At 46.8% G+C, this 26,606-nt stretch overlaps 1 protein-coding gene across 1 annotated transcript in view; it reads left to right on the top strand.

The window, feature by feature from the left end:
* The first annotated feature begins 1,301 nt into the window (after positions 1-1,301).
* The window catches only part of SEZ6L (seizure related 6 homolog like), a 188,376-nt gene continuing 163,071 nt past the window's right edge, over positions 1,302-26,606 (top strand). Inside the window, exons 1-2 of the mRNA XM_041729298.1 lie at positions 1,302-1,623; positions 1,733-1,831. Of these exons, the coding sequence (XP_041585232.1) occupies positions 1,302-1,623; positions 1,733-1,831 (421 nt within the window). The remainder of the gene's footprint in view (positions 1,624-1,732; positions 1,832-26,606) is intronic.

Genomic DNA, 26,606 nt, shown 5'->3' with positions numbered 1-26,606 from the left:
ATTGCTGTATGCTTCCTGCACACCAGTACTGTGCAGACCCTAAGTGGATGGTGATGGCCAAGATAGGCAAGGCCACTCCTTACAGAGCTTTCGGCCTAATACAGCACAGCAATGGGAGGCCTCCTCTTCCCCAAGGGAGAAACCAACTTTTATGCACCCCCAGTCTCAGCCTCCCTCTTTATAACAACCACCGGTAAATGCCAGGAATGGAAACTTCTTGCAGTGAAGGATCTGGTTTTAGTGGGGACTCTCCACCAAACCTGATGCAGATCTGGCTCTGGAGTGAGTACCTTGTAAAAAGCACTGAATGAGTGAGTGAATAGGAAAGCTTTGGGTGGGGATGGGGTCTTTTGATCCCCTAGGCCAGAGTCCTCCCTCTCCCCTCTAGTCCTCTCCCACCCTGCGCTCACCTCCCCCACCCATTCTTTATAGGGACTCCCAGCTCCACCACTCAGCTAGAGACATATTCCTCCCTCTGCTGCCTGCAACCTTCTCTCCATCTGCTCCCTCTGCCTGCTCAGGCTGCAGTGTGGAGATAGTGTGGCTAGGTGGAGTAGGGGGAGGGCGAGGGAGGGCTTCTAAATTGGGGTGAGAGGCCTGGGAAGCTGACAGGTCTGCAAAGGTAGCCCACACAGTCGGTCTGAGCCTCTGGGAGTGCCTACAAGCCTGTCCCCCATCTAGCCCTTGGCCAGTGCCTGTCCCCAAGCATCTGTCTGTCTCCCCCATGTACTGTCCTCCACCACCTCCATTTGTGGAGAAAGACAAGATGCTGGAAATCAGGGCTAGGCAAGAGCAGAGCATGGAGGGTGGGCCTTGAACTCCAGCTCAGGTGGGGGAAGGGCGCCTATACAGCAGCGAGAAGGGGCTGAGCTCAGAGGAAGCCTTGGCCAGCTCTGGCGCCCCGTGGACAAAGGGGATGTGAAGGATGGAACTCGGCTGAGAACACAGATACACTTTAATTTCTAGGTCCTGGCTGAGCTTCACAGGGGTAGGACCCCCACCCCCGCCCCACGTATTGGACGCACAATTCCATGGCCATTTGCATTGTTCTAGGGAGACTGACAGCTCTCACCAGATCCCCCAGAGTTGGAGACTTTCTAGGTTACGGGATTCACTTTGGAAACACGGGAGGCTGGCCGCCCGGAGGGCCGGTTGGGGCCCAGAGGGGCCTGCGAGGGCTGCCGTGCAGCTGAGGGAACTGGGTCGGGATCCCTCCCGGAGGCCGAGCGATGGAAAGCTCTAGGCTGCTCGCAGCTGAAGGCTGCGCTGGGTTTGGAGGCCTCCATGTCGCCGTCTGGAAAATGGTCAGGGCGCTCTCCGGCCTCGCCCGGCCGCGCAGGGCTGCCGCGAGCATCCTCCGGGAGGAAACGCTCGGCCCGCGGGACGCCAGGGGAATTGGCCTTAAACTTTGCGGGGCGGGCGAGGAGGCTGGCCCCGGGGTGCGGCGGCCCGGTCCCCGCCGCCCGCCCCCTCCCTCGCCGCACTCCGCGGCACAGACTCGGCCCCAGCCCCCTCCCTCCTCCCGCGCGCTCCCCGCCCGCCCGCTCGCCGGCTCCTCCTCACTCGCCCGCCCGCGCCCGCGCCCGGCGCAGCTCGGCCAGAGCCACCGCGGGGTGAGCGCGCGTCCGCCCGGGCTCCGGCTGCCCGGCCCCCGCCCCGCGCCCCCGCCGCGCCCGCCCCGCGCCCGCCGCCTCCCCCCCGGCCCCCGGCCCCCCGCGGCCGCCCCCCGCAGCCACCATGCCCGCGGCCCGGCCGCCCGCCGCGGGACTCGGCGGGACCTCGCTGCTCCTCGCCCTGCTCCTGGGGAGCCCCGCGGCAGCTCTGGCGGCAGGTAAGCGCCCCGAGGGGCGGCGCGGGGGAGGGGGCAAAGTTGCGGCGAGTCGGGGCGGCGGGGGTCGCGGTGCACCGCGGAGGGAGAGCGGGGCAGCCGCCCAGCCCGGGGCGGGGAACCGCGTCCCCTCGGCCCGGGCTGGTGGAGGTGTGGAGGCGGGGATGCGCCTGAAGGACTCCGGTGCTTCCCTGCTTCTGCGGCGGGCTCCCTCTCGGGCTGACTCCCCTTTGCAGCCCCGGAGAGTCTCCTTGGAGTGGGGTCGCCTCCAAACCTCAGATGCCCGGAGCTCTCTGCAGCCGCACCCGGGGCTGGGTGCCAGATAACTGTCACCCTTTCGGGGAGAGGGCGAGAAGGGGGCCAGCTGACCCGCCCCGCAACTGAGGACTAGATTCCAACTGTGCGTCTTGGGGGTGGGGGTGGGGGCCTCGTAGTGCCGCGCCCTCCTACTCTAGGACCACTTGCCTCGTTTTGGTTTAGGCTGCCCCGAGGGACCGGGTCCCTGGACCGATCCCAACCAAGTGTCTGGATGCCGAACTTGGGTGTGGCATTCGCCTGGAGGCCGGTGGAGGGGCCTTAGGGTTCTCCGAACTTGGCGGGGGAGGGAGAGGGGTCAGGTCACAGTTGGCAACCTGAGCGGACACTCTCCCCCACCACCACCAACGCCGCCGCCACCGCCACCGCCACCATCACCACCACCACCACCACCACCACCACTCTGGACAATCTAATGTCTCTAACACTATTAGGAATTGAGGAGGTGGGGGTGCTAGTTTCACCCACCACGTGCTTGCGGAGGATGGTTGCTCCTCCTTCCCAGACCGGGAGCCGCACCCTCTTCTCCACCCCGCTGAGGTCCCCCAGGAAAAGTTGTGTGTTGGGGGGTTGGGCGCTTCACTCACCCAGAGCTAACCCCAAGAGTTTTGAAGGTTTAATCAGTTCACTCGGAGACCCCGAAGTGGAGGGAAGCGTTGGTAGACCACCCGACCTCCCCTTGTGGAAAGGTCCAACTCCGGCTCTCAGAAACGCGCTCCTCACGTGGGAAATAAGCAGGCAGTTGCAGGGTCTGTCCAGGCTGAAGACGGTCGGAGGGCGCACACCCTCCCCATCTGGAACCTCGTCTCTTGTTTGCACCGTCTTGACCGGGGTACAGGCGCTGCCCTTTCTCCCCGGGGAGTTCTGGACACCTGGCGCGCGCACCTGCTTTCAGCACCAAAGGCCGCGGACAGCTCTCGGCTCCGTGGGCCCTAGCTCCGGGTCCCGTCCCTGCGACTCTTCCCCACGGCCTGGAGTGCCCTCCTCAGCATAAATCAGGCATTTTATGCCCCACTCCCTTCTCCTTAAATGTGGAGCCCCGGAGTGCAGAGCGAAGGAAATAATTCATCACCTTTTGTTTAACAAAGCATATAATTAAAGAACCCCCCTTTTATGAAGCAATAATATTCACAATTTACACCAGGTCTGGACAATTTCTCTGGGAAAGATGGGGGAAGAGAATTAGTTTAAATAAATCGTTTCCACCACAGCATGCCCTTTCTTAATTAGCTGTCTTTCCAACAATGGTTTGGTGGCCTTGAACAGGGTCCACATCTCCCTCCCTCATCCCCCTTTTGAATCTGTGTTGTGACTAACACACAGAAAGAACCCAAAGCTACCGAGTGTCTTGCTGGCTTTTCTAAAGTGAGTCTACCTTTGAGGACCACACTCTCCAATACACCACCCTCCAGGAAAAAAAAAAAATGTCTTAATGGCACATATTGAATTGTCATCTGAGACAAGGATTTCATATCCTGCTTCCTTCACTGGCCTCAAACACAAAATGTGTGTGTGTTAATTTTTAAGACATTTCATATTATTTTTCCAACTGTTCGACACAACAGCTAGCCAGCATATATTTTTAATTAACTTCAGGTCACTGCCAAATTAAAGTCAACTGATGTACTACTTCAGAAGGCTCATTAATAACCGTGTGCTTCTGACTCCAAGACTCTGAGTGGTAAGGAAGGAGTAGCCAATAGCACTGCCAATTCTGATGGTGCATTTGGAAACCATTGACCTCTCACAATAAATTCTATTTTTAACCTGGAGCCCCACTTCCACTAAAGTCAGGAGAGCTGTACATCGAATACAGGGTTGCAAGCTAGTCCTCTTTGCCTGAGCAGTGAGGGGATTTGTAAATACTTGAAAGGGACTTGTTGCTACATTCTTATGCAGGTCACGTGATTCTCTGGGCCATTTTGCTGTAAGGCATGAATAAGTATAAAGTATAACTTGTTTTTGAAGAGGCTTCTTATTGTCAAAGATATGCACATGGGGAATAATTGTAGCTACGTGCTAAGACTACAGAGCCTGAGTGTCATTTCTTTTCTTTTTCTCTTGAATTAATAAAGCAAATTCAATATTGCTCAATAAGACTCAAATTTGCTGCCTCCTCTAGTCCCTAATGTGCGTTGTTGTTAAATTCACTTAACAACTATTTTCGTTATGGATTGCCGTTCTTTTCCAAGGAGTTTTGGCTGCTCCTGCCAGGGGCCACCTTGTCTAAGCTTGAGGAATTCTTCTTGTGAATTGGTTAGTCATTAGGAAAATACTGTTACGTTCCTTCCTCCCTCTTCCAAGGCAAAGGGATATTTCCTGATCAGAGTGGCTTGTTTTGTGTTTTTTTGCTCACAAATACATTCGTTCCTGCAATTCAAAAAGCTATTCAAAAGGACTCAATCTACTGGTTCCCCTGTTTGGTCCTCTGGTGTGCTGCAGACCTCCACTGGGGGCGCTCAAAGCTGTAATTGGTGACAGGGCAGAGGGGCCGAAGTGTGACCTTTGTAACCAGCAGGTGTGTGCAGAGCCAAAGGTCAGCAGAGTGAAGCTCTAAAGACGGCCTCACCTCCACCTCTACCCCCGCCCCTTTCTGCTTCCTACAACTGATTCCTATTTCTCAGAGAAGTTATTGATGACACTTGACATGCAGTGAAAAAGAGGAAGGAAAAGGTGATAAGAAGATAGGAGAATGCTCCACAAAAGGCAGCCTCAGAATACAGAGTCCAGGTGCCCTTTTTTATGCCAGTCTGTGCTTTCCCTTATGGAGCCAAACTGCAAAACACCAAAGAGGCCATGGCAAGGCTGTTCTGGGGAGTTCGAGCTGGGTGCTGGTATTAGATTTATAGGATTCTGGAAAAGAAATATTGTGGCTTTGAAAACCTGGGTCCAGGTCCAGCTCTGCTGGTTATGAGTGTGTGACCTTCAGCAGAATTCTCTTCTCTGAGCATCCATTTTACCATCTGTGTAATGGGGGCAGGGGGGGCAGGGCGGTCCCAGTCTGGAAGGATGCTTGCAATGATTACATAATACTTCCTTGTAAAGCACCTGGCTCAAAGTAGATGCTCAAATAATGTTCCTCCGTTTTCTTCCCTGCTTTCCAAAATGCAAGTTGCCCCTCTTGCTAAGCACCAAGAGAGGGAATCCCTGAAGTTGGTGTGAAGCAGATGTTGGCATAAATATCTGGACAATTTAGGTCAAAGTAGGAGGGGTGGAGGTGAGATAGTGGGTAGTCCCAGGTACCTATATGTTACCTGTGGCAGGTGAGAATTTTTCTTTGCCTGGTGCGGGCGCCCTTCCTTCCGAAAGGAAGGAAGCAGAGTCCATGGTACCAGAAATGTAGGATTGGCAGTGTAATGGTTGGAAAGGAGATATAAGGAGAGAATCTTCTGGAGAAGACATTTACTCATTCATTCATTTAACATTTACTGAGCACTTTCTATGCATGCAGCAAGGTAGGGTGCAGGCACCCACGTGGGACACAGGAGACACGGAGTCGTATGATGAGGTCCCTGCCCTAGGAGTGGCAGCCTAGCAAGGGAGATCAGAAGTAAATCACTAGCATCCATGCCCTGTGATCCTTGCTTCAGGAGGCGGCTATCAGAGTGCTGTGGGCTCTTACAGGTGGGTGTGGTTCATTCTCTCCAGAGAGTCGATGAAGCCTTCCCTGAGTGGATAGCTTAGGGACTGGCCCTGCAAGAATGTGACAGGGACCAGCAGCCTGAGGAGGGGTTTCTGCAGCGGAGTAGTGAAGATTTTGAAGCAGGCTTCGTTTTCAGAGCACATCACACATGGGTGGAATTAGAGAGAGGGAAAAAGGAGTGAGTGGGAGGGGCAGCGGGTGGGCACCCAGCCTGACAGGGGAAAGAAATCATCAGACATGCCCATCCTCCCCACTCTCCCCTGCACTTCCTGGGCTCAGCAGCTGGCAGATGAAGGCTGGAACAAAGGCCTGTGAGGCGCCGTGTACGCTGTTGTCCACTAGAGGTTGTGATGACACCAAAGGAATCCTCTCTGAAGACAGCCAGTCCCAGTTGCTGAGTACCAAAGGCAGCCACAGTGCTGGGTAAAGGCTGCCTCACTGGATTTGCATATTTGCATAATTCTCTGGTTCTTTAGCAGCAGCCTTTTGGCGTTGGTGAAGAGGGGGGTGGGGGTCCCGGAGAGAACAGACCGATTCTGGATTCTCGTGGACCTGCCTGATGTAATTTACTACAACACGACTGAGACTGTGTCTCAACAATGAAAACAGCATTCACGGAGAGTTGATTTTGTTCCAAGCCCTGTGGTAAGTGGTTTGTCTGGATTCGTTCAGAGAATGCTCACAATGGCCCTAATAGATGCGGTTATCATCCCCACATTAGAGATTGGAAAAGTGGAGGCACAGAGAGGTCAAGCAGTGTGTCGAGAGTCACAAAGCCGAGATGTGGTTGCAATCAGGAATCAATTTTTTTTTAATGCCGCACGTCACAGTTGCCTTTTACATTCTGCATTCCCCAAGCTCGTGTGCAGATTTTGCTGATATGTGACAGGGGCTGATAAATATTTGTCAGAGGCGTGCTGGATGTGTACCCTCTGCCCACCACTGTCCCTGGCACATAGTAAGCTCTCACGGAAAACTGGTCGAATAAGTGAGTCATAAATTGAAACAGGTTACAATGTATGTGTGGGCGATTTCGTTCATAATTGTCGTATCTAACTATTACGGAATACTCGTTAGGCACTTGCATAGGTTATTTGATTTAATCTCTGCAATTTCTATTTTATGGATGAGGAAACCAAGGCTTCTAGGGGCTGTTAGTTCAAAAAGCTCAAGGTCGTCAAGCAGATGACCTAAGATTTGAATCCAGATAGTCTGACGCTGAGCATGGGAGCTTGAGTGCTGGGCACAGCACCTTCCGAGGTGGGTCCTGCTGTATTTCCCAATGAAATGTGTGCACGACTTTATCGTTAGTATGCGGTCAGGCTGGGTGGGTCTAAACCCTGGCTCACCAAACTCTAAAACCTGGCAGGACAGAGACCCAAATCAACAAGGATTTTTCCCCAAGCCCTTAATATCACTGAAAGAAAGAGAGAAAAAGAAAGAAAAATAGAAAACAAAACAAAACAAGAAAAAGAGAGCATAGGGATTATTCTTCCCAGCGAAGACCACAAGGAGTGAGCAGTGTGGCTGGTTTGTTGGCTGGCTTTGAAATTCTGACTGTTTCTAATTTCACCTATTCCCAGGCCACCCAACCATTAATGGAGAATGTAAAAGTGTATAAAATTGGTCTCTGTAATCTCCTAGGTCAGGAACCTAAGCTCAATCATCTCCTAGCTATGAGCCTCAGTTTTCTCATCTGTAAAATGGATCACAGTAACCACAGCCACATACACAAAGCTGTCCTCACAGGGCTGGGATGAGACATGGGAGTTAAGATGCTTTATGCATACCAGAAAATCAAGCTTCAGGGAAGTGGGTCTTCATGGAAGACTCATGGAAGTCTTCATGGAAGACTCAAGACCCTAGGCACTCCCATGCATTTCTTCTTGGGCTTGTTACAAAAGAGTGGCAAAATATAGCACTGCTTTATGCCATTTAGCGTGGGTCGACTCTGTGCCAGAGGACTGTCCATGTATTTACCCTATGTATTCACTCATGTGATCCTTACCCAACCTTATCAGGTGATGTCACTAAGCAGATATTACAAATGAGGAAACTGAGTCTTGGAAAGGTATTGGCACTTGCTAAGGTGTTATAAGCAATGCATGATTTGGCCAGAATTCAAACCCAGGACTATTTGATTCCAAAGCCCAGGTTTGTTCTAGATGCTAGGGTATGAGGTATCACATAACAATGACCAAATGAAGAGCAGACACAAGCCCAGAAATTAGGGCGGTTTGACTAGACTCTGGGATAGGAGATATTTCCTCCTCCAGTGGCAAATGTCAGGTGTCTCAAGTCAGCTCGCAAAGAGGAGAAACAGTTCTTCCCAACCTTCAATACTCCCCCTGATGGCTCCTGAGTGCAACATCCTTCTTGCCACGCAGTTCCTTCAAACTGGACAGTCATCTTAGGAATTTGTATAGTTGAAGATTAAATGTCCAGGTGGCTGATTTGAGCAGCCTGACCTTGAGCTATGCACTTAGTGCTCTGGACCGATTTTGGCCTGACTGACCGATCCTGTCTCCCTCGCAAGATCGTTATGAATAGTCCGAGTGGGTAGATATGTGTAGCCCATAGCAAGCACTCAATAAAAAGTTGCCATTATTGCTACCAATAGTCACCTGGTGAACTTCTATTCACCCTTCAAAACCCAGTCATTAATTGTCTTTTTCTGTGAGAATTTCCTTTGGCTGTCTCCGCTCTGCACTACTTACGAATCATACTCTGCCCTCCCCCATTACATTTTATCCCTCTATTATAGGTAACTCATGTACTCGTAATGCATGAGTTACCACTTCACACGCCTCCCTCTAAACTGTCAACCAAAGCTTACTCATCCATATGTCTCTTAGCCGGTATCTAACCCAGTGTAGGGCTCACCACGTTCATAAAACTATGCTAAATTACCTTTCATCTTCGTATCAGTTGTGGGGAGGCAGCATCGGTCCAAAGATCTGAATTTGATGCCTCTTTCTTTTATGTCTGTGTGCTCTTATGCTCAATTCAGCAGCACATATATGTCTGTGTGCTCTTGGGCAGCCTCTCGGAGACATGATTCCATATCTGAAAGCTGGAAATAACAAGACTGTCCTACCCTCAAGGAATTGCTAGGAGGAAAATTAGTGAGCTAATAAATGTGAAATCACCAACGAATTCTACAGAACGAAAGATGAGAGAGAGGAAGGAGATGAGGAAGGAGAGAGAGACACTTTGTGAAAAACAAAAGCAACCTTTGTGTAAACACATAGCTGCAGGGCGGGCCACTCAGCACTTCCCAGCCGGAGCCATGTCTCTTTCCAAAGGGCATAGTGACTGTAATTATTTACCCTGTGGCTTAGCTCACTTTAAAATCGAAATTTTCTAGGCACGACACTGGGTGTTATAGAATCTGCCTTCTCTTGGATCCGCTACAGCTGCAGAAACCAGCAAAGTTACTAAAAACCCATGCTTAGAGTTGTTTTCTGTTAGCTGCATGACCCTGGACGAGCAGCTTGGTCGCTCCAAGCCATCAGTGGGCCTCATGTGGGGGTCATAGTCTATGAGCTGTCCGTTTCCCAGAGGTGATGTGTTGAAGGGGGGCTTGGTATTGACATGCTCTGCAGAAAAACTTAGCAAGGTACCCTTCCTGGAGTCCGTCATATTAATCAGATCTTCGCAGTTTTGGATGGACTCTCGGCCTGCCTCAATCTGTTCCCTGATAATTTCATTTTACTGAGGAAAGAAACCCAAAGAAAGGACTTATTCACTCAAAGTCTCATTGCAAGTGAGTGGCAGAGCCAGGACTAGCACCTCTGACTCCTGTTTTCTGACTTCCTTTCTAAAGGGACTTTATCCTTCTCCTAACAGTGGAATCCTTGCTCTTCTCAGTGTATGTTCTGAGATCCATGGAAAGCCTTAAGACATCTGTCTCCATCGAACCAATGGTATCCATTACCCAAATTGGATATTTACATTGTGTGGCCATGGCAGAGTGACTGCATAAAAAGAGCGTTAGCAGAAACTGAAGTCAAGCTGGGGCTCCCTCCCGTGCTGACTTGGCACCTGAATCTTTGAAACACTAGCAGACCAGCTCACACCTGGGAATGGTGCCATCCAAGCAGATGGCCTGAGTCAAGCAAGCAAGAATCAACCGTGGAGGCTTAGGGAGGTGCAGGTCCCAGGCCAGGTGCCCCCTCCGTGCTTCTCTGCTCTCACCATAGATTGTAGAGAGTGGCTCATTGAGAAACCCAGTGAGGGCGTGCAGTGTAGAGAGCCAGGGAAGCGTTGCTTGAGGCATGGATGATGGAGTCAGGCTCAGCCTTGGGCCAGTAGCTGGATGCCAGGGATTATCCGAAGGCTGGAAGTCAGAGCAAGGTGGGTGGATACAGTCTGGAGCTTGGGACAAGTCCTACAGGGCAGAGGGGTGGGTATGAGCCAGTGGGTGATGGTTTCCTTGTCTGGTCTCACCCATTCTCAGTTTGAGGGTAGGCATGTGCCAAGGCTTAGTGTCATAAATTAGCGAGTTGGGATACCAAAATGGAGCATTGACTCAGGACTAAGAGCCCAGCAAGTAAAGAGCACAGACTCTGGAGTGACAGATAATGGCTCTAGCCTGTGTGATCTTAGACAAGTCACTTAACTCAGATGATTAGGATAGCAAGAGTGATACAATGATGGCAATGATTTGTTGAATCTTAGCTGATTCTCCGATTCTCAGATCAGTCTGGCTTCCAAGAGAGGAACTAGTATTTCCTTTGGCTTTATAGAGCAAAGCGCCATTCGGGATAGATCAAGAATAAGAAGGTACCCCAAATATTGGGCCAAGGATGCTCCAGGGATGGGCTTCTTCCCTCCATTTCTCTCTTCCATGGCATCTGCTTCTCCCTACATCAATTACTTCTGGCTCTTTCAATCTCATCTCTCTCTCTCTCTCTCTCTCTCTCTCTCTCATCTGCCTCCTTCTGCTCACTCACCAGTGAGCTCCCTCATTATCTCTACTTAAACATGGGCTGTCATGGCTTCTCTTGGCTCAAACTCTACATGTTCACCATCTAATACCATAGCCACTAGCCACATGTGGCTATTTACTTTTAAACGTGAATTAATTAAAATTAATTTAAAATGGAGTTAAAGTTCTTCAGTCCCACTAGCACATTTCAAGTACTCGGTAACCATGTGTGGCTAGTGGCTGCCATGTTGGACAACACAGAGAACATTCCCATCTTGGTAGAAAGTTCTACTGGACAGTACTGCTCTAGGTCATGGCAGTCCAGACATAGCCCCTAACATTCAGCTTCTTCATGTTTCCCAGCTCAGATTCCTGAGGAATATGGCTTGTCCTGCTGGGCAAGAGGTTGGCTGTTCATGTTTAATCCAATTATCTGTGTCTGGTGTGGTCAGCATGCTGGGGAGCATAACACAGGGCTAGTCAGGTCTGTACTTTGGGTAGAGCAATCACCACTAGTAACATTTCACAGTCTTGCTTTGCTGACCTCAGTAGTTGCTTTCTCAACCCTTTCAATTGCCATGATGTGGCTCTGGAACTCTTTTGATCCATATTCATCCAGCTGTGGCCTCATTGATAAACTATCAAAGAGCTGGGGAAGATCATTGTGTCTGCTGCCTTGTCTCCCTTCCTCACTGGACAATAAGGCCCTTGGGGTCTAGAGTTGTCTCTTATTACTTCTCTATTCTCAGCCATTTGTTGGAAGGAAAGGAGGAAGGAAGGAAGGAAGGAAGGAAGGAAGGAAGGAAGGAAGGAAGGAAGGAAGGAAAGAAGGAGAGAGAAAAAGAAAGAAAGAAAGAAAGAAAGAAAGAAAGAAAGAAAGAAAGAAAGAAAGAAAGAAAGAAAGAGAGAAATTCATTCTTTGGCTATGAATGACCCCAGTTTGGGATTCACAGGACACAAAAACATTTGCAGAAAAGTGCCTGGGTGGCTCAGTCCATTGAGCTTCTGACTCTTGATTTCAGCTTAGGTCATGATCTCAGGGTTGTAGGATTAAGCCCTGCCTCAGGTTCCATACTCAGCAGGGAGTCTGCTGGAAATTTTCTCTCTCTCCCTCTGTCCCTTCCCCCACTGGTGCTCTCTAAATAAAAAATAAATAATCTTTAAAAAATTGCAGAAAACGCACAATCTTCCCCTCATTTGGGCCAGCTTAGGGAAAGATCATTTGAGGTGGGCGTTTGTGGGAGGGCATGTCCTCATGAACTGGTGTATTTGGGCATTTCAAAGGGTCCATTTCCTGCAAATCAATCTAGGGTGGAAAGTAAAGAGAAGCTTCAACATGGGGCCCCAGGAGCCCTTCCCTTCCTCACAGAAAGGTTCACCTGGAATGCGAGCAATGCACTTAGGAGCAATTGTGGAGGTTAGTGGGAAAACAAAATGTGCTTTTTTTTTTTTTTCAAACATGTGGTTCTCTGCATGGTTTTAGTGATGCTGCTATTATGTAATGTTGTGATTTCCTCAGAGCTTTAATATTATGGAAACAGAGGGAGAAGGTGTTTAAAAGAATGTACTCAGAGTATACATTCTGAAAGTGGTGGACTCAGCACTGGCATAGAATGGAGACAGGCCTGGATGTGGACCCCAACCCTGGCGTTTATGTGTTGTGTGTTGCTGGAGGAAGGGGTCTGATCAACTCAGCTCCAGTTTCCATCTGCAAAAGGAGAATCTAATGCTTCCTGTGCCTCTCCCATAGAGTGAATTGTGAGATTGCAATGCCTATGTCAACTCCCTGCCCCTCTTTAGCAGTGTAGGTGAATGGTCCCCGCCCTTGAAGGTAAGCAGTGCACAATCTATACAGCTATCCCTGGTAGCCTGGGATGTGGAAGTGCACCATTAAACTGTAAAGCGATGAGCAAAAAGAAACAGACAAAGCTCCTCTGACTCCTCGTTCCCTGCAGACTTCTGATCAGACCTCTACCTCTGTACCACCTCTAAGGCAAGTTTACCAAGTTGTAAAGCTAATTTGGGGCCAACCACCTTGGAAATTAATGCAAAATATGTGGAATCAGTCCTAGTTTTCCAGGGCTTCAGGAAGGGAAATTTACCTAATTTATGGCATAAATAAAAAATGATGTGCTGGGGCTCATTTGCATACATTTACTTCAATCCGAGTTAAAAGCAACACTTTGTTGTTGTTTCTAAAGAAAGCCTCAGACCACTCTTGTTAATCCAAATGTGTAAGCTTGGGACACCTGGGTGGCTCAGAGGTTTAATGCCTGCCTTCGGCCAAGGGAATGATCCTGGAGTCCCGGGATTGAGTCCCACATTGGGCTCCCTGTGTGGAGCCTGCTTCTCCCTCTGCCTGTGTCTCTGCCTTTCTCTCTGTGTCTCTCATGAATAAATAAATAAAATCTTAAAAAAAAAAAGTGTAAGCTTAGACAAAGTGCTGAACTTTCTGGGCCTCAGTTTCTTCAGCTGTGAAACGGCAATGATCAATGGACCCACATCACAGGAAGTAGTGAGAATTCATGAGTTGACCCTGTAAAACGCATAGAATAGTGGCTGGTACCTATAGACATTCAATACTTAGAGTAACATATATAATATTAGACAATATTGATGGTATCAATATCATCATTATCATATACGTATTCAACATATATCACATCCTATGACTGATGTCACAGAAGAATTGGAAGGATGCGGTCTCACTGTGTACCCTCCCGGAGTTATTACAAACCCAGGACCTGGACTCGTGGTAAAGCAGAGCAGGTGTCAATCACGGGATGCATCCACAAATGGATTACCATCACTATCAGACACTTCCCCACAGATGCAAGAGTTTGAAAACCTTTCTCCCCTCTTCTAGACAATGAGGTCCTCCAAAGCAAGGGATGCATCACATTTCCCTCTCAATCAGCAGTCCATCTCCCAGAAAACAGAAGATCAATAAATGCAGAGGCTGGAATGAATGAATGCTGAAGTGTAATCCTTCTTAATTAATGTGTGGGAAGTGCTTATTATTAGTATGCATGCTAACGCATGGTTGTCCTCCTCCCAGACTAAGAACACCTCGTGCCTGTGTCACCAACATGTAGCTCAGAGTGTGGTGCATTGAGCAGTCAGCAGGTGCTCACTGGGCATATGGCAGTAGCCAAGAGCTCAGAAGTTAGGACCACAGTAGCCTGAGTCTGGATCCCAGCTTTGTCACTTAATGAGCCATATAACCCTCAGCAAGTTGTTTGCGCTTTATAGAAACAGTATAGGAGGAAAAATAACTGTACCTTTTTCATCTAGTTGGTATAAGACAAAAATAGGGAATGTTCCATCAATAGATTAGCACTTTGCCCGACAGAAATTGGATACTCAGGGAACACCTGCATGGCTCAGTCCATTAAGCATCTGCCTTCGGCTCAGGTTGGGCTCTTAGGGTCTTGGGACCAAGCCCTTTGTGGGGCTTCCTGCTCAGTAGAGAGTCTGCTTCTCCCTCTTCCTCTGTCTCTCCACTCGTGCCTTCTCTCTCTCTCTCTCTCAAATAAACAAATATATAAAATCTCTTTTAAAAAAAAGAAATTGAAGGGGCCCCTTGGTAACTCAGTGGTTGAACATTTGTCTTTGGCTCAGATTGTGATCCCGGGGTCCTGGGATCAAGTCCCACATCAGGTTCCCCTCAGGGAGCCTGCTTCTCCTTCTGCCTATGTCTCAGCCTCTCTCTGTGTGTCTCTCATGAATAAATAAATAAATATTTCTTTTTTTTTTAATTTTTTATTCATTTATGATAGTCACAGAGAGAGAGAGAGAGGCAGAGACACAGGCAGAGGGAGAAGCAGGCTCCACGCACCGGGAGCCTGACGTGGGATTCGATCCCGGGTCTCCAGGATCGCGCCCTGGGCCAAAGGCAGGCGCCAAACCGCTGCGCCACCCAGGGATCCCATAAATAAATATTTCTTAAAAAGAAATTGGATACTCAGTATATATACTACTATGAGTAAGTGAGTGAGCAACTATTCCCAAGAGTCTTGAGAAAGAGAGACTTGGTGTGTCATTCCTAGCTGGAACAGAATTTGCAACTGCACAAACCTTAGAGATAGGATGTTCTGTAGGAATTCAGATAGGAGTGTTGTTGTTAGAGCAGCTACATCTAGCCTCTGCTTCCCAATGTAAGGTATTTTGTTATCTTGGTTAATAAAATTGAGGTTCTAAGAAGGGAAGGGTCTGGGGATCCCTGGGTGGTGCAGCGGTTTGGCGCCTGCCTTTGGCCCAGGGCGCGATCCTGGAGATCTGGGATTGAATCCCACATCGGGCTCCCGGTGCATGGAGCCTGCTTCTCCCTCTGCCTGTGTCTCTGCCCCCCGCCCTCTCTGTGACTATCATAAATAAATAAATAAATTTTTTAAAAAAAAGAAGGGAAGGGATCCCTGGGTGGCGCAGTGGTTTGGCGCTTGCCTTTGGCCCAGGGCGCGATCCTGGAGACCCGGGATCGAATCCCACATCAGGCTCCCGGTGCATGGAGCCTGCTTCTCCCTCTGCCTATGTCTCTGCCTCTCTCTCTCTCTCTCTGTGACTATCATAAATAAATAAAAATTAAAAAAAAAAAAAAAAAGAAGGGAAGGGTCTGGATGGGTGAACCCATTACTCACTGGCTGGTGTTTAATGACCAAGGTTCATCTCAGATCAGCCACAAAACTCCAGACAAGGAACCGGTGGGCATAGCCTGGTCCTCCCTGGCAAGTCCTCTTGCCATCAGGGGCCTCCAGAAGGCAATGTCTGGGTCTTATCTGTCTTATCTCTCCACTATGTCTCCCTGTTTCCAAAGAAAGTAGATCCCTAGAAAGACTGAGAAGAAAATGAATTCCCATAATGCACTAGAATCCCTGCCATGGCTTCATTTATAGAATCTTGCTTAATTACTAGCAGAGCCTTCGAGGGTGACTATTATAGCCATTTGATTATAGATAAGGAAGCTGAGGCTCAGATGGCTAAGCACTGGTATATTAGGATTCCTTCATTCATTCAAGATCTATTCTCTTTTCCTTCAAGACCTTCCACTCGTTAGCAAGCACTTGGTAGGCACTAGAGATGCAGAAGTAAATAAGGCATAACCTTGCCCTCAGAGAACCTAACATGCAATCATTCTGCCAATTCAGGTATGACTCAGATCTGCAAGTTCTTATCTTTCTCTTCTCCTCTCTCTCTCTCTCATGTTGGCCCATGACTTCTAGGCAGAGAGCAGCTCTCTCTGAGGGACCAGGGCTGGGAACGGTGCATTCCCAGGGTCACTAGTCCTGGTTAGTATCTACATATTGTGAGGTGGTTTGGTTGTACCCAATCATCTCTAGAAAAAAACAAAAAAAATTTTAGGTGAGGCTCTTTCATGGGCTAAGTAGATATGTCACTTTAAGAGAACCTTCTTTAACTATCCCAGACTTCTTAGGAACAGAGGCCAGAACTCCAGGAAAACCTACTGAGAGCAATGTTACTAACTTCACTTATGGCAACAATATGTTGGCTCTTTGTTCTCTTGCACACGCGGGAAAATACATTTTGAGCAGAATTGCCAATACGTAGCAGAGCGTGTGTATGTGCATAAATAATATACCCATTATTTCCTTAACGCATAAACTTGGACAATCAATTAATGAGTTTTGGCCGAAAACAAATTAATTCCTTCAGGTCCTGGGATAGCTTTATTCTGAGTAGTAATAAAAATAGTAATTTATTCTCTGCATGTGGCGGAGGATACCCGTTATGGGATTAGGTTGCTGCAAACAATTTTGAGGGGCTAGCGATATAGAAGATTAGTCCTATTTTTCAGATGAAGGAATTGAGGGTCAGAGAGACTCCATGATGGAATGATTCCTTGGCCTTTGTGTTTCCTGACATTGGTGTTTTTGAAGAATACAGACCCCATTATTTTATAGAATGGCCCTAATTGGGGCACATACACTTTGAATTCTTAACAAAATGGCACCATGTCGTTCATTTTAGTCTGTAACTTGCCTTTCTCCTTCTTGGGCCTCTTTTCTGTGATTGGAACAAGACCCCAAATTCCCCCAAGTCAAGCTATCTTCAATGGCTCCCTAGTCTTAGTTTTGCTTATACCCGTTTCTCCCACTAGTCTGTGGGACTAGCTAAAGGGGTATAAGGTAGGGGTATAAGCTAAAGCTAGTCTTAGTTTTGCTTATACCCCTGTTTCTCCCACTAGTCTGTGGGCAATTTGGGGCCTGATTCACTGATTCAGCCACAAACAGCAAATATTTAATGTGTGTACTATACAACACCAACCCTCAAGGAACTTACACTCTCTATGATCTTTCATTTATTCACCAATTCAGCATGTTCGTTCATTCATTTATTCAGTGAATATGCATTAATAGTTCATTGCTGGGCTGCATTGCCTACATGCTGATCATTCAATGTTTACATCATGGGGTAAAATGATGGTCCACCTTGCAATGAGGGAGAAGGGGTTTGGTGTGATAATCTGTGATAGTACACAAGATGGAGAGTTTCCAGGGAACATCAGACATTCTCAGGGGCACTGTGTACTTGAAGAGGTTAAAAAGACACCCAAGGACTCTGAGAGCTTCTGTGACCTCCAAGAGCATGAGCTGAGTGGCAGTCCCTCACACTGCCCATGCGGCCCCAGCTAGGGCCAGGCATCCCAGTCTGACTTAATACAACCTCTTGGCCTGGACCAGCAGAAAGACCACCCAATCCAGAGTCAGAGATCTGTGATCTGGAACTGACACAACTGCCAAAGATGTACTGTGTGACCTTGAGCCCATCTCTGTCCCTCTCTGGGCTCAGTTTCTCCATCTTTAAATTTAGTGAGGAGGGCTTTATCAGTATTTTCCAAAATGTGACTTGAAAGGCCATGGGGAGCTTTTAAAAACCAGATACTCTGGCTATACCCTCCCTACTGCCTAGGAAGCTCCACATGTTGTCTCTTCCAGAGGTTTCTGAGGCATCAGTAACCGTGCCTTAATTATTCGACCTCTAAGCCATGACCTTTTATGATTCCTTTGTTCATAATGATCATGCTTACCATTTATAAGCCAGTCACATGCTAAGCCTCTTCCTCATATTCCCTCACGTGAGCCACAGAACAGTCCAGCTCTATAAAGTCTGTTGATCCCCATTTCACAGCAGGAGCCACTGAGGCTTGGAGAGATTGAGTGACTTGCTTAAGATCACACAGCTGGGGGATCCCTGGGTGGCGCAGCAGTTTGGCGCCTGCCTTTGGCCCAGGGCGCGATCCTGGAGACCCGGGATCGAATCCCACATCGGGCTCCCGGTGCATGGAGCCTGCTTCTCCCTCTGCCTGTGTCTCTGCCTCTCTCTCTCTCTCTCTCTCTGTGTGACTATCATAAATAAATAAAAATTAAAAAAAGATCACACAGCTGGCAAGACCCAGAGCTGGGATTCACATCCGTGTCTGAGTGACTGGGAAAGAATATGCTGCCTCTCTGTAGTATGGATGGTGGTGGGAGTCTACTTCTAGTCCACCGTGTTCTCTCTCCCAGACAGTCCTGGTCTCCTGGTTCCTCTTGCCCTTGGAAACCTAGTTAACTCTTTTAATGAGCCAAATAAGTGCACCCCATGTGTGATAAATCACATTCAACTTCCCATGATCCAGGCCTGAACTTGCCAGGCACTGGACAGCCTCCCTGACATGAATTATTGCTACCATCAGGCCTTTTTTCTGCTTCTGCACCTGTTGGGGACAGGCTGAGTCAGGGATGCCTTAGCTAGCACTCAGGATGCAACCTTCGGGCTTCTCCTTGAATGACTAGCCAGGGTTTGAGGCATTTGAAGAACTACCAGAAAGCTATTGTGACCAGAGTATCAAGGGCAGGGAAGGAAGTAGGGCAAAATGAAGTGAAGAGGTGGGTGGGCCAGATCCTGTAGGGCAGGGGGGCTGCTGGGAGGTGTTCAGGGAGGTTATTCTCTTGCCCTCAGAAGCTCATGGTAAGCAGGGGAGTGGCTTGTTCTGGTTTGATAAAGCTTCTACGAAGTGAAGAGGGTTAGTGAGGAGCCTTTGCAGACAGGATTTGAAAGAATAATCCCACCCCCTCATTCCTCATCATGAGACAGGTTCGCCTGTCCCCAGCTTCCCAGCTAAGGTTCATTGAGTTCATTTCTGTCAGCCCACCGCAACTGGCACCATCTCTCTCCAACCACAGTGGAAGGGAGGCCAATGCTCTGAGCCTGCTCAGAAGTCCACAGGGCTCCCAACCCTTGACCTTTCGACTGTGTTTAAAACCTCGACTCATCCACAGACTTGCCCCCTTGAACCTGGCCTGGTGCTTTGAAAGGCTCTCACTGTCCTTCCCATGGTGGCTGGAACACAGAAAAAGCAGCAGAGAGGGGAAGAAAAGAATATAAATTCGGACAAAGATGATTAAATCCACATCTCCCCTCCTCCCAAACCCTGATCAGACTGTACAAAAGGATCTCATATATATTATCACTGGCTCTCAGTTGAATGTAGGCCTGACATTGCTGGGTAAATTAAACGCCATTTATAATATAGCTTAACTATAAAAATGTGCTCGGGGCAGAAATTAGACATACCAGGCCTTTTCCAGCAAAAGACATTTTTACAAATGCATGAGCACCTGAACCAATTTGGAGGCCCTGTCATTTTGATTTAGAGCCAGGGAAGTGGGGCTTATCCCTAAAGAGGAGAAACAATTATCCGGGTGAGAGAAGATTTTAGAATTCTTTTTCTTATCACTAACCTGCTTTGGACTCAGAAGCATCAAGTAGAGAAGAGGGTTGACTTGTGAGTGAAAGCTAGGACCCCCGTACACCTGCTTAACTCACAAATCCCATATGATTCCCACACGCTCTCTTTCCAGGGAGCCTTCCCTGTCCCTCTCTGGGATCAGGAACATCTCACTGGAGATATCCATATCCATTTTGTTTTGGTTAGCTATCGCTGCGTGACAAACCATCCCCAAAACATAGTAGCTTCAAATAAGAACCGTCTGTTTATTATGTGATTCTGCATTTCTACTGGGCTCAGCTTGGTGATTCTTCTGGTCCATGTGGTGTGAGACAGAGTCACAGTCATAGGGCAGCTTGACTGGGCTGGAAATGCCAAGAGGGTCAGCTGCACATCTAGCGGCTTGAGCTGCTTACTACCTGAGCATCTCAGTTTCCTCTCATGTGGCCTCCACGTGTGGCTGGGGCTTCTCTCAACATGGCAGTGGGATTCTAAGAGGGGAAGAAAAGAGCAAGGGCAAAAGCTGAAGATCTCTTAAGGAACATCTTTAAAAGTTGTGTGTTGCATTCTGTTGGTCAAAACAAGTCATGAGGCCAGCTCAGATTCAAAGGGAGGGGAAATAACCCCACTCTGGATGTGAGTGGTAGAGACTTGGCAGCCATCTTTAATCTACCTCTCTCATAGTTACTCCTTTTTAAAAAAAAATATTTTATTTATTTATTCATAAGAGACACAAGGAGAGAGGCAGAGACATAGGCAGAGGGAGAAGCAGGCTTCCTCCAGGGAGCCCAATGTGGGACTCGATCCCAGGACCCTGGGATCGCACCCTGAGCCAAAGGCAGACGCTCAACCACAGAGCCACCCAGGTGCCCCTCCTAGTTTTCCTATGGAATTCCTATATGGAATTTACTGTGCTGTTACCTTGTGCTTGGCAGTTGCTCTGCGAGGTACTTGCCACTTTATACTCGGTTGTTGGTTTGTGTCTGTGTCTCCTTGTACAGCGGGATGCTTGTCTAATTCATTTCAGTTACAAAGGAGGTGCTATTGCTATTAATTCCAGTTTGATAGAAAGGCCACAGTTCTGGGTGTTCATTTCCAGTGTGGTCACTCTTCACCTAGGAGATTATTATGAAATATTGCAGTATCCTAAGGACTAATATTATATTCCTTTATAGCAGTAGTTATAATGATGACTAATAGTAATAACTATTAACAATAGTATAATTCTTACTGCTGTAGTAGTAATAACTGTAATACTGCCTTGCACTTAAGTGGCATTTAGCCATTTAAAAAGCATTTTTATTTCCATTACCTTACTGCCCTGTCCAAGAACCTTGTAAAATTCCCCAAGAGGACTCTTGTTATAATCCATAGTTTATAAACGAGGATACTGACCCTGAGGAGGGATGAAAAACTTATCATTCATTGATCATAATGGGTATGGCTTTGCAAGGACCGACTAAGTGCTGGGTACTTTGTACCAATAGTTTAATTTCCTTCTCAAAGAAATAGCATGAGGTAGATACTATTATTGCCACCATTTTAGATAAGGTAACTGAGGCAAAGTCCTTCATTTGTCAGTTTTAGGACTGGGATACCCTTCTAGGTCAATCCAGCTCCACTTTTATCTAGGTTGCCATTTCTAAATTACTCTGAGCTGAGAAAACAGATAACATTTGTGTAAAACTGTGCAAGATCAGAGTGCAACTCTTCCATGAATAACTCCCACCAGCTTTAGAGCTGACTTTTGGCAGCATTTTTGACCTTGGAAGATTTCATTCTTTACCTCCTCGTAGTTCTTGGTAGCTTCTGCATAGCCAAAGTGACCATGAAATAAATTTCCAGAAAAGTGAGTCACCCTATGTATAAAGTTACATGAGGTCAGAGTATCTGGGTGGCTCAGTCAGTTCTGCGTCCAACTCGGTTTCTGCTCAGGTCATGATGTTGAGGTCGTGGGATAGAGCCTCGTGTCAGGCTCCACACTCAGTGGGGAATCTGCTTGGGATTCTCTCCCTCAGCTCCTTTCCCTCAAATAAATAAATAAAATCTTTTTAAAAAATTAAGTTACATGAGGTCACTAAACCCAGTTCTCCCAGGGATTAAGTCATGTTGAAGTTGTCAATTAAGCACTTAATGGGAGCAAATAAATATATGTTTATATTTTTTAGCATCTCTGATAAAACTCATCCACTGATATTTCTGGAGGACACGCTATACATCAAGTACTAAGAGGCCGGGGATCCCTGGGTGGCGCAGCGGTTTGGCGCCTGCCTTTGGCCCAGGGCGCGATCCTGGAGACCCGGGATCGAATCCCACGTCGGGCTCCCGGGGCATGGAGCCTGCTTCTCCTCCCTCTGCCTGTGTCTCTGCCTCTCTCTCTCTCTGTGTGACTATCATAAATAAAATAAAATAAAATTCTTTAAAAAAAAAAAAAAAGTACTAAGAGGCGGGACATTGCAGCATTAAGCGTGCTGACTTTAAATACGGCCACGTGGGTTCAAACCTCATCCCTGCCACATGTCAGCTATACAATCTTCGGCAAGTTATTTAACTTTTCTGTGCCTCTGTTCTCTCATCTTTAAAAGGGGTTAATAATAGTACCTATCTCACAGGATCGTAGAGAGGATTAAGTGGGCTCATATATGTATTGTGTAGTCAGACTTGTACATATGCTCATCTTTGAATCAATCACTGGAGCTAGCATGATGTAGGAACTGAGTGGCTGGCTGGTCCTGGGCTCCCCTAACACATGGGTTAAGGTGAGGTATGGTGGTTTCCTGAAGGAAAATCCTAATGCTATCACCAAGAGAAAAGCCACAGGGAAGTCTAATATGTGGAAGAACAAAGGGCTTCTTTCTTTTTTTTTTTCTACCATGTCTCAACTGATGGTTTAATGACTCAGGAAGGGACTGAGGATGTGCTAAAGTAAGATAATGTGAGTGTGGGGGCACCTGAGTGGTTCAGTTGGTTAAGTGTCTGCCTTCGGCTCAGGTCATGATTCCAGGGTCCTGGGATTGAGCCCTGCATCAGGCTCCCTTCTCAGCAGGGAGTCTCCTTCTCCCTCTCCCTCTACAGCTCCCCCCTGCTTGTGCTTTCTCTCTCTCTATGTCAAATAAATAAATAATATTTTTTAAAAAGTTAACGTGAGTGTGAATTAAGCAGATACAGTTCTCAGCTACGGCTACAAAGTATTTGTAGCACAGACCCAGCACTGCCATTCACTAGTCTGCCTTCTTTAGGAGATAGCAAGGGAAGTGTGCAGGAAACAAGACCGAGACCTATTAGTTTAGTGGCAAGCTGTCATCAGTTGTGAAACTCTTTCCTATAAATATGTACAGTGCCTGAGAAACAGGCATCTGCCGGGTCTCTCCACAAGGCAAACATTTAAGCAACAACCTCCTGTTTGCTGAGAGCAAAGAAAATGTGCTACCAGCTAAGTTCCTTCCTTTCTCTGACCTTCAGTGTTTTCACCTATAAGATGAACAATGTTGTCCTAGAGGGTCTCTTGGGACTCTTTCAGTCCTTGTGCTCAAGGTTTTGTGACTAAATTTAAATGATTTTAGTAACAGCTTGAAAGTGAGGAGTCAGGGCACATCCACTACCTCACTGAGGTAGGAACTGCTACTGAATCAGTAACTTTGTCTATCTATCTCTTTTTCCATCCATCCATCCATCCATCCATCCATCCATCCATCTCTCCATCCACTTGGTCACCTATCTATCTATCCATCTATCCACCCTCCTATCCATCCCTGTCCATCAGTCCATGCATTTATCCATCCATCCATCTATCCACCTATTCATCTATCCTTATACATATCTGTCCATCCACCCGTCCATCCATACATCTGTCTATACATATATACACATTCTTTCATCTATCCATCAACCTGTCCATTCATCAGCTCATCCTATGTAAGGCTACTTTAAGACTTTGGTTTGCCCTAAGCAACCTTATTTTGGAGTCCCAAACTCACATCATATCATACAAATTAAATGCATTTTTATTGATGCATTTTAAAGGAAATATGAAAGTCAGCTTTTGGAATTATTTTGTTACTATGGTAACACTCTCAATTTACATTTATCTGTAATTTCTTGACAAATCATCAAGAATACTCAGAAATTCTTGTGAAATGAGATTCTAACCCATCAACTCTTTTCAAACATAATGGAACTTTTATGAACACTAAATTTCAGAAATACTGAGGTTGACATGATGGTAGGTTATGGAGCCCATTTAATTTAAGCCTTTATTAATTCTGCTTGCACAGTTTTCTTTTTCTATTTTGGAGCTAATATATTGTTTTTAGCTCTCAGACATTTTCATGGGCTCTTAAAAAGCTTGTCGGCCTCAGGCCCTAATGGGTAAAATAGTCCTATTTCCTGAGTCCTTTACCACCTTTCCTGCAGGTCTTGGCTCCTCGTCATATAAAAGAAGGGAAATCATGTAAATGAATTTTGGTCAACCCAAGCTAATGCAATGCTTGAAGGAAACAACATGAAATAGCAGAATCACACCAGAGATTTCTTCACGTCCACCCTCGACACCTTTAGGCATTCCTGTCCTAAATAGAAACAATAATTCTGGACAGATGAGAAGAAAGATAAAGGCAATTTCAAGCACTCGTCATAAATTGTAATGAGTACCTACTCTAGTAGGGTGCATTTTGATTACTTTTTGAAATGTGAAATGGCAGATTTATCTCCTGTGATCACATCGGGAACATTTTTTCTTCCTATAAAAAGAGGTTTCAAGAAATGCTGAAAGGTTTAGGATAATGAAGGCAAATTGCTCTTACAACAGCGGGGAATTGTGAACAGTTTGTGTGTCTTTGAACATGGGAGAAAAAAATGAGAGAATTCCCCAAGGGAAAAAACCCTAATTTATCACCAAAAAATCCATGTGAGAACAGTATGGCTTGATGCCTAAAGAATACATATGAACCAGAACCCTTGGTGAATACCCTAGTCCATCTCTCTTACTTAAAGATGAAGTATGTATGATTCAGAGAAGAGAGATAACTTATCCAAGATCTCAAAGCCAGTTCGTGGCAAAGCTGAGAGCTTGATGATTTTCTTCTATCATATTGTGTCATGCTTTCCTGCAAGAGTGGGAAATGGGTAAAGAAAAAAGGTACTCTTCTTACAACTTTTTTTCTTTATTTGATATTATTGAACATTCGGGAGGTGTGCAGAGAAAGTTAATTATTCTCTCCCCATCCCACCGCATCCACAAAGCCTGTATTAACAGCCAATGCGAATCTTTTCTTCCCTTTGTTACAATTTTGAAAAGCAATTTTCTCTTTATGTTTTATATGCTTCTTGAGTCTCTGTGATGTTCAGACTTTCCACTGCATTCAATTTTGTTCAATTCCCTGGAGCTCTTTGGGTCAAATTCTTCCAGGAATAATTACCATGCTGGAGATCATGGTGCTATGTGCACCCATGTTGGGTGTTTCTTAAGTACCAGGGGCTGTGCTGGTTGTTGATGAAAAGAAATTATCTAGGACAGACTCCCTGCCCCCCCCCAAGAGATTCAGAGGCTGATGGGGAATCTGGATGTTTAAGACAATTTTGACAAATAGTGAGGTGTCCTGTGATAGGAATAAGCCAAAGAAATCCAGGGATGCATTTGACCTGCACCAGGATTTAAGGAAGGCTTCCTGGAGGAAGTGATTCCTGATCTGAGTCCCAAAGGATGAATAAAACTTAGCAAAGTAAAGATGGGAGACAGAAGGGCATTGCAGGCTCAGAAAAAAAAAAAAGCTGAGAGGTTGGAGGCAAGAATTTTGGGGCTAAGAGCAACCTTAGAAACAACTAGCTCATACTGCCAAAATTCCTATTTCACAGAGGCAGAAATCAAGGCCTTTTTGAGGCTATGGTGCTATTTTGCAGGCTAGCTCATTCTGTCATTCTTCTTGGCCTTTACAGAAGCCAATGGTATTGTCTAAGATGATGATCTTGCAGATCTTTGTTATATGTAATGCATCCTGAAACAAAGGAGCTATGGATCATACATGCCTATGAATCTCTACCTCCAGCCCTGGATTCAGAAAGCCTTGCCTTTGCACTCACTAATTGGCAGGATTGGACTATGCACCAACTGTCTGTGATCCATAACTACTGTTTCATCTTGACCAAGATGATTCTAACGATACTTAGAATCTGCATGTGAAGCGACCATCAGGCAACGCAATAGATTTTCAGAAAAGTCCCAAGGCATTATAAGATAGGGTGCTCCTGGTGGAATAGGAAATAGGATACAATTGTTAAGAGGTTGTACTCAGGATTTTACCTACTTCATTTGTATCCCAGCTCTACCACTTACAAGTTTTGCAGCCTGACCAAATGACTGCATCTCTGTCTCTTTGCCTGTAAAATGGGGATAGGAACAGTTCCCACCTGGAGTGACTTTGTGTGGGGACAAATGCATGTAAGATCTTGATCAAATGCTTGGCCCATCCTGAGTGCCCAACAAATGGTAGCTGTTTGTGTTATTTTATTTTAATCCAAACCAAGTTCCAGAATTGTTTAGGGCCAGCTATTTCCACTGACACATTCTTTTTAATAAAGGTTTGTGCTGGGCATAAAGCAAGAGGGAGATGTTCTATGCTGCAGAGAGCCTCAGATGTCCTGCAAAGCCTCCCAGGCGCGATCAGGAATGACTCAGTGTGGGGAGTTATTTTGGTTCACCCTTTGTCTGCTCTGCTCTGGTTGTTCAGATAACTGGACTTTGCCTGACTTTGCAAGACCAGCCAGACTGAGCTCATCGAAGTGCCACCTCAAACTCTCAAGCAATCTCTGATACGCCTCTGCTATGAGAGAACTATCCCTCATTGACAAAGCAGGGAGAGATGAAAAAGTGTTATAAAAGTCCACAAGTATTTGGAATTATACAGTGATTGAAACGCCCAGCTTTGAGAATCAGAGCAAGCTTAGTTCCAGTTTCAGCCCAGCCCCTACTTAGTGCTGTGACCTTGGTCTTACAGCATCTATCTCTGAACCTAAGCTCACTCATTTCTAAAATGGGAATAGTCATACCCACCCTAATTGGGTCATTGTGAAGATTAAACAGGATTGTGATATACCCAGTGTTTGGTTTTGCACTTGGGATGTAGAAAACACTCAGTAAATTCTAGCAATTTTATGATGTTGTATT

The sequence above is a fragment of the Vulpes lagopus genome, chromosome 14 (genome assembly GCF_018345385.1).
Source record: "Vulpes lagopus strain Blue_001 chromosome 14, ASM1834538v1, whole genome shotgun sequence".
Taxonomy (NCBI): domain Eukaryota; kingdom Metazoa; phylum Chordata; class Mammalia; order Carnivora; family Canidae; genus Vulpes; species Vulpes lagopus.
Note: the sequence above shows the minus strand (reverse complement) of the source record. Positions and strands in the feature narration are given on the sequence as shown.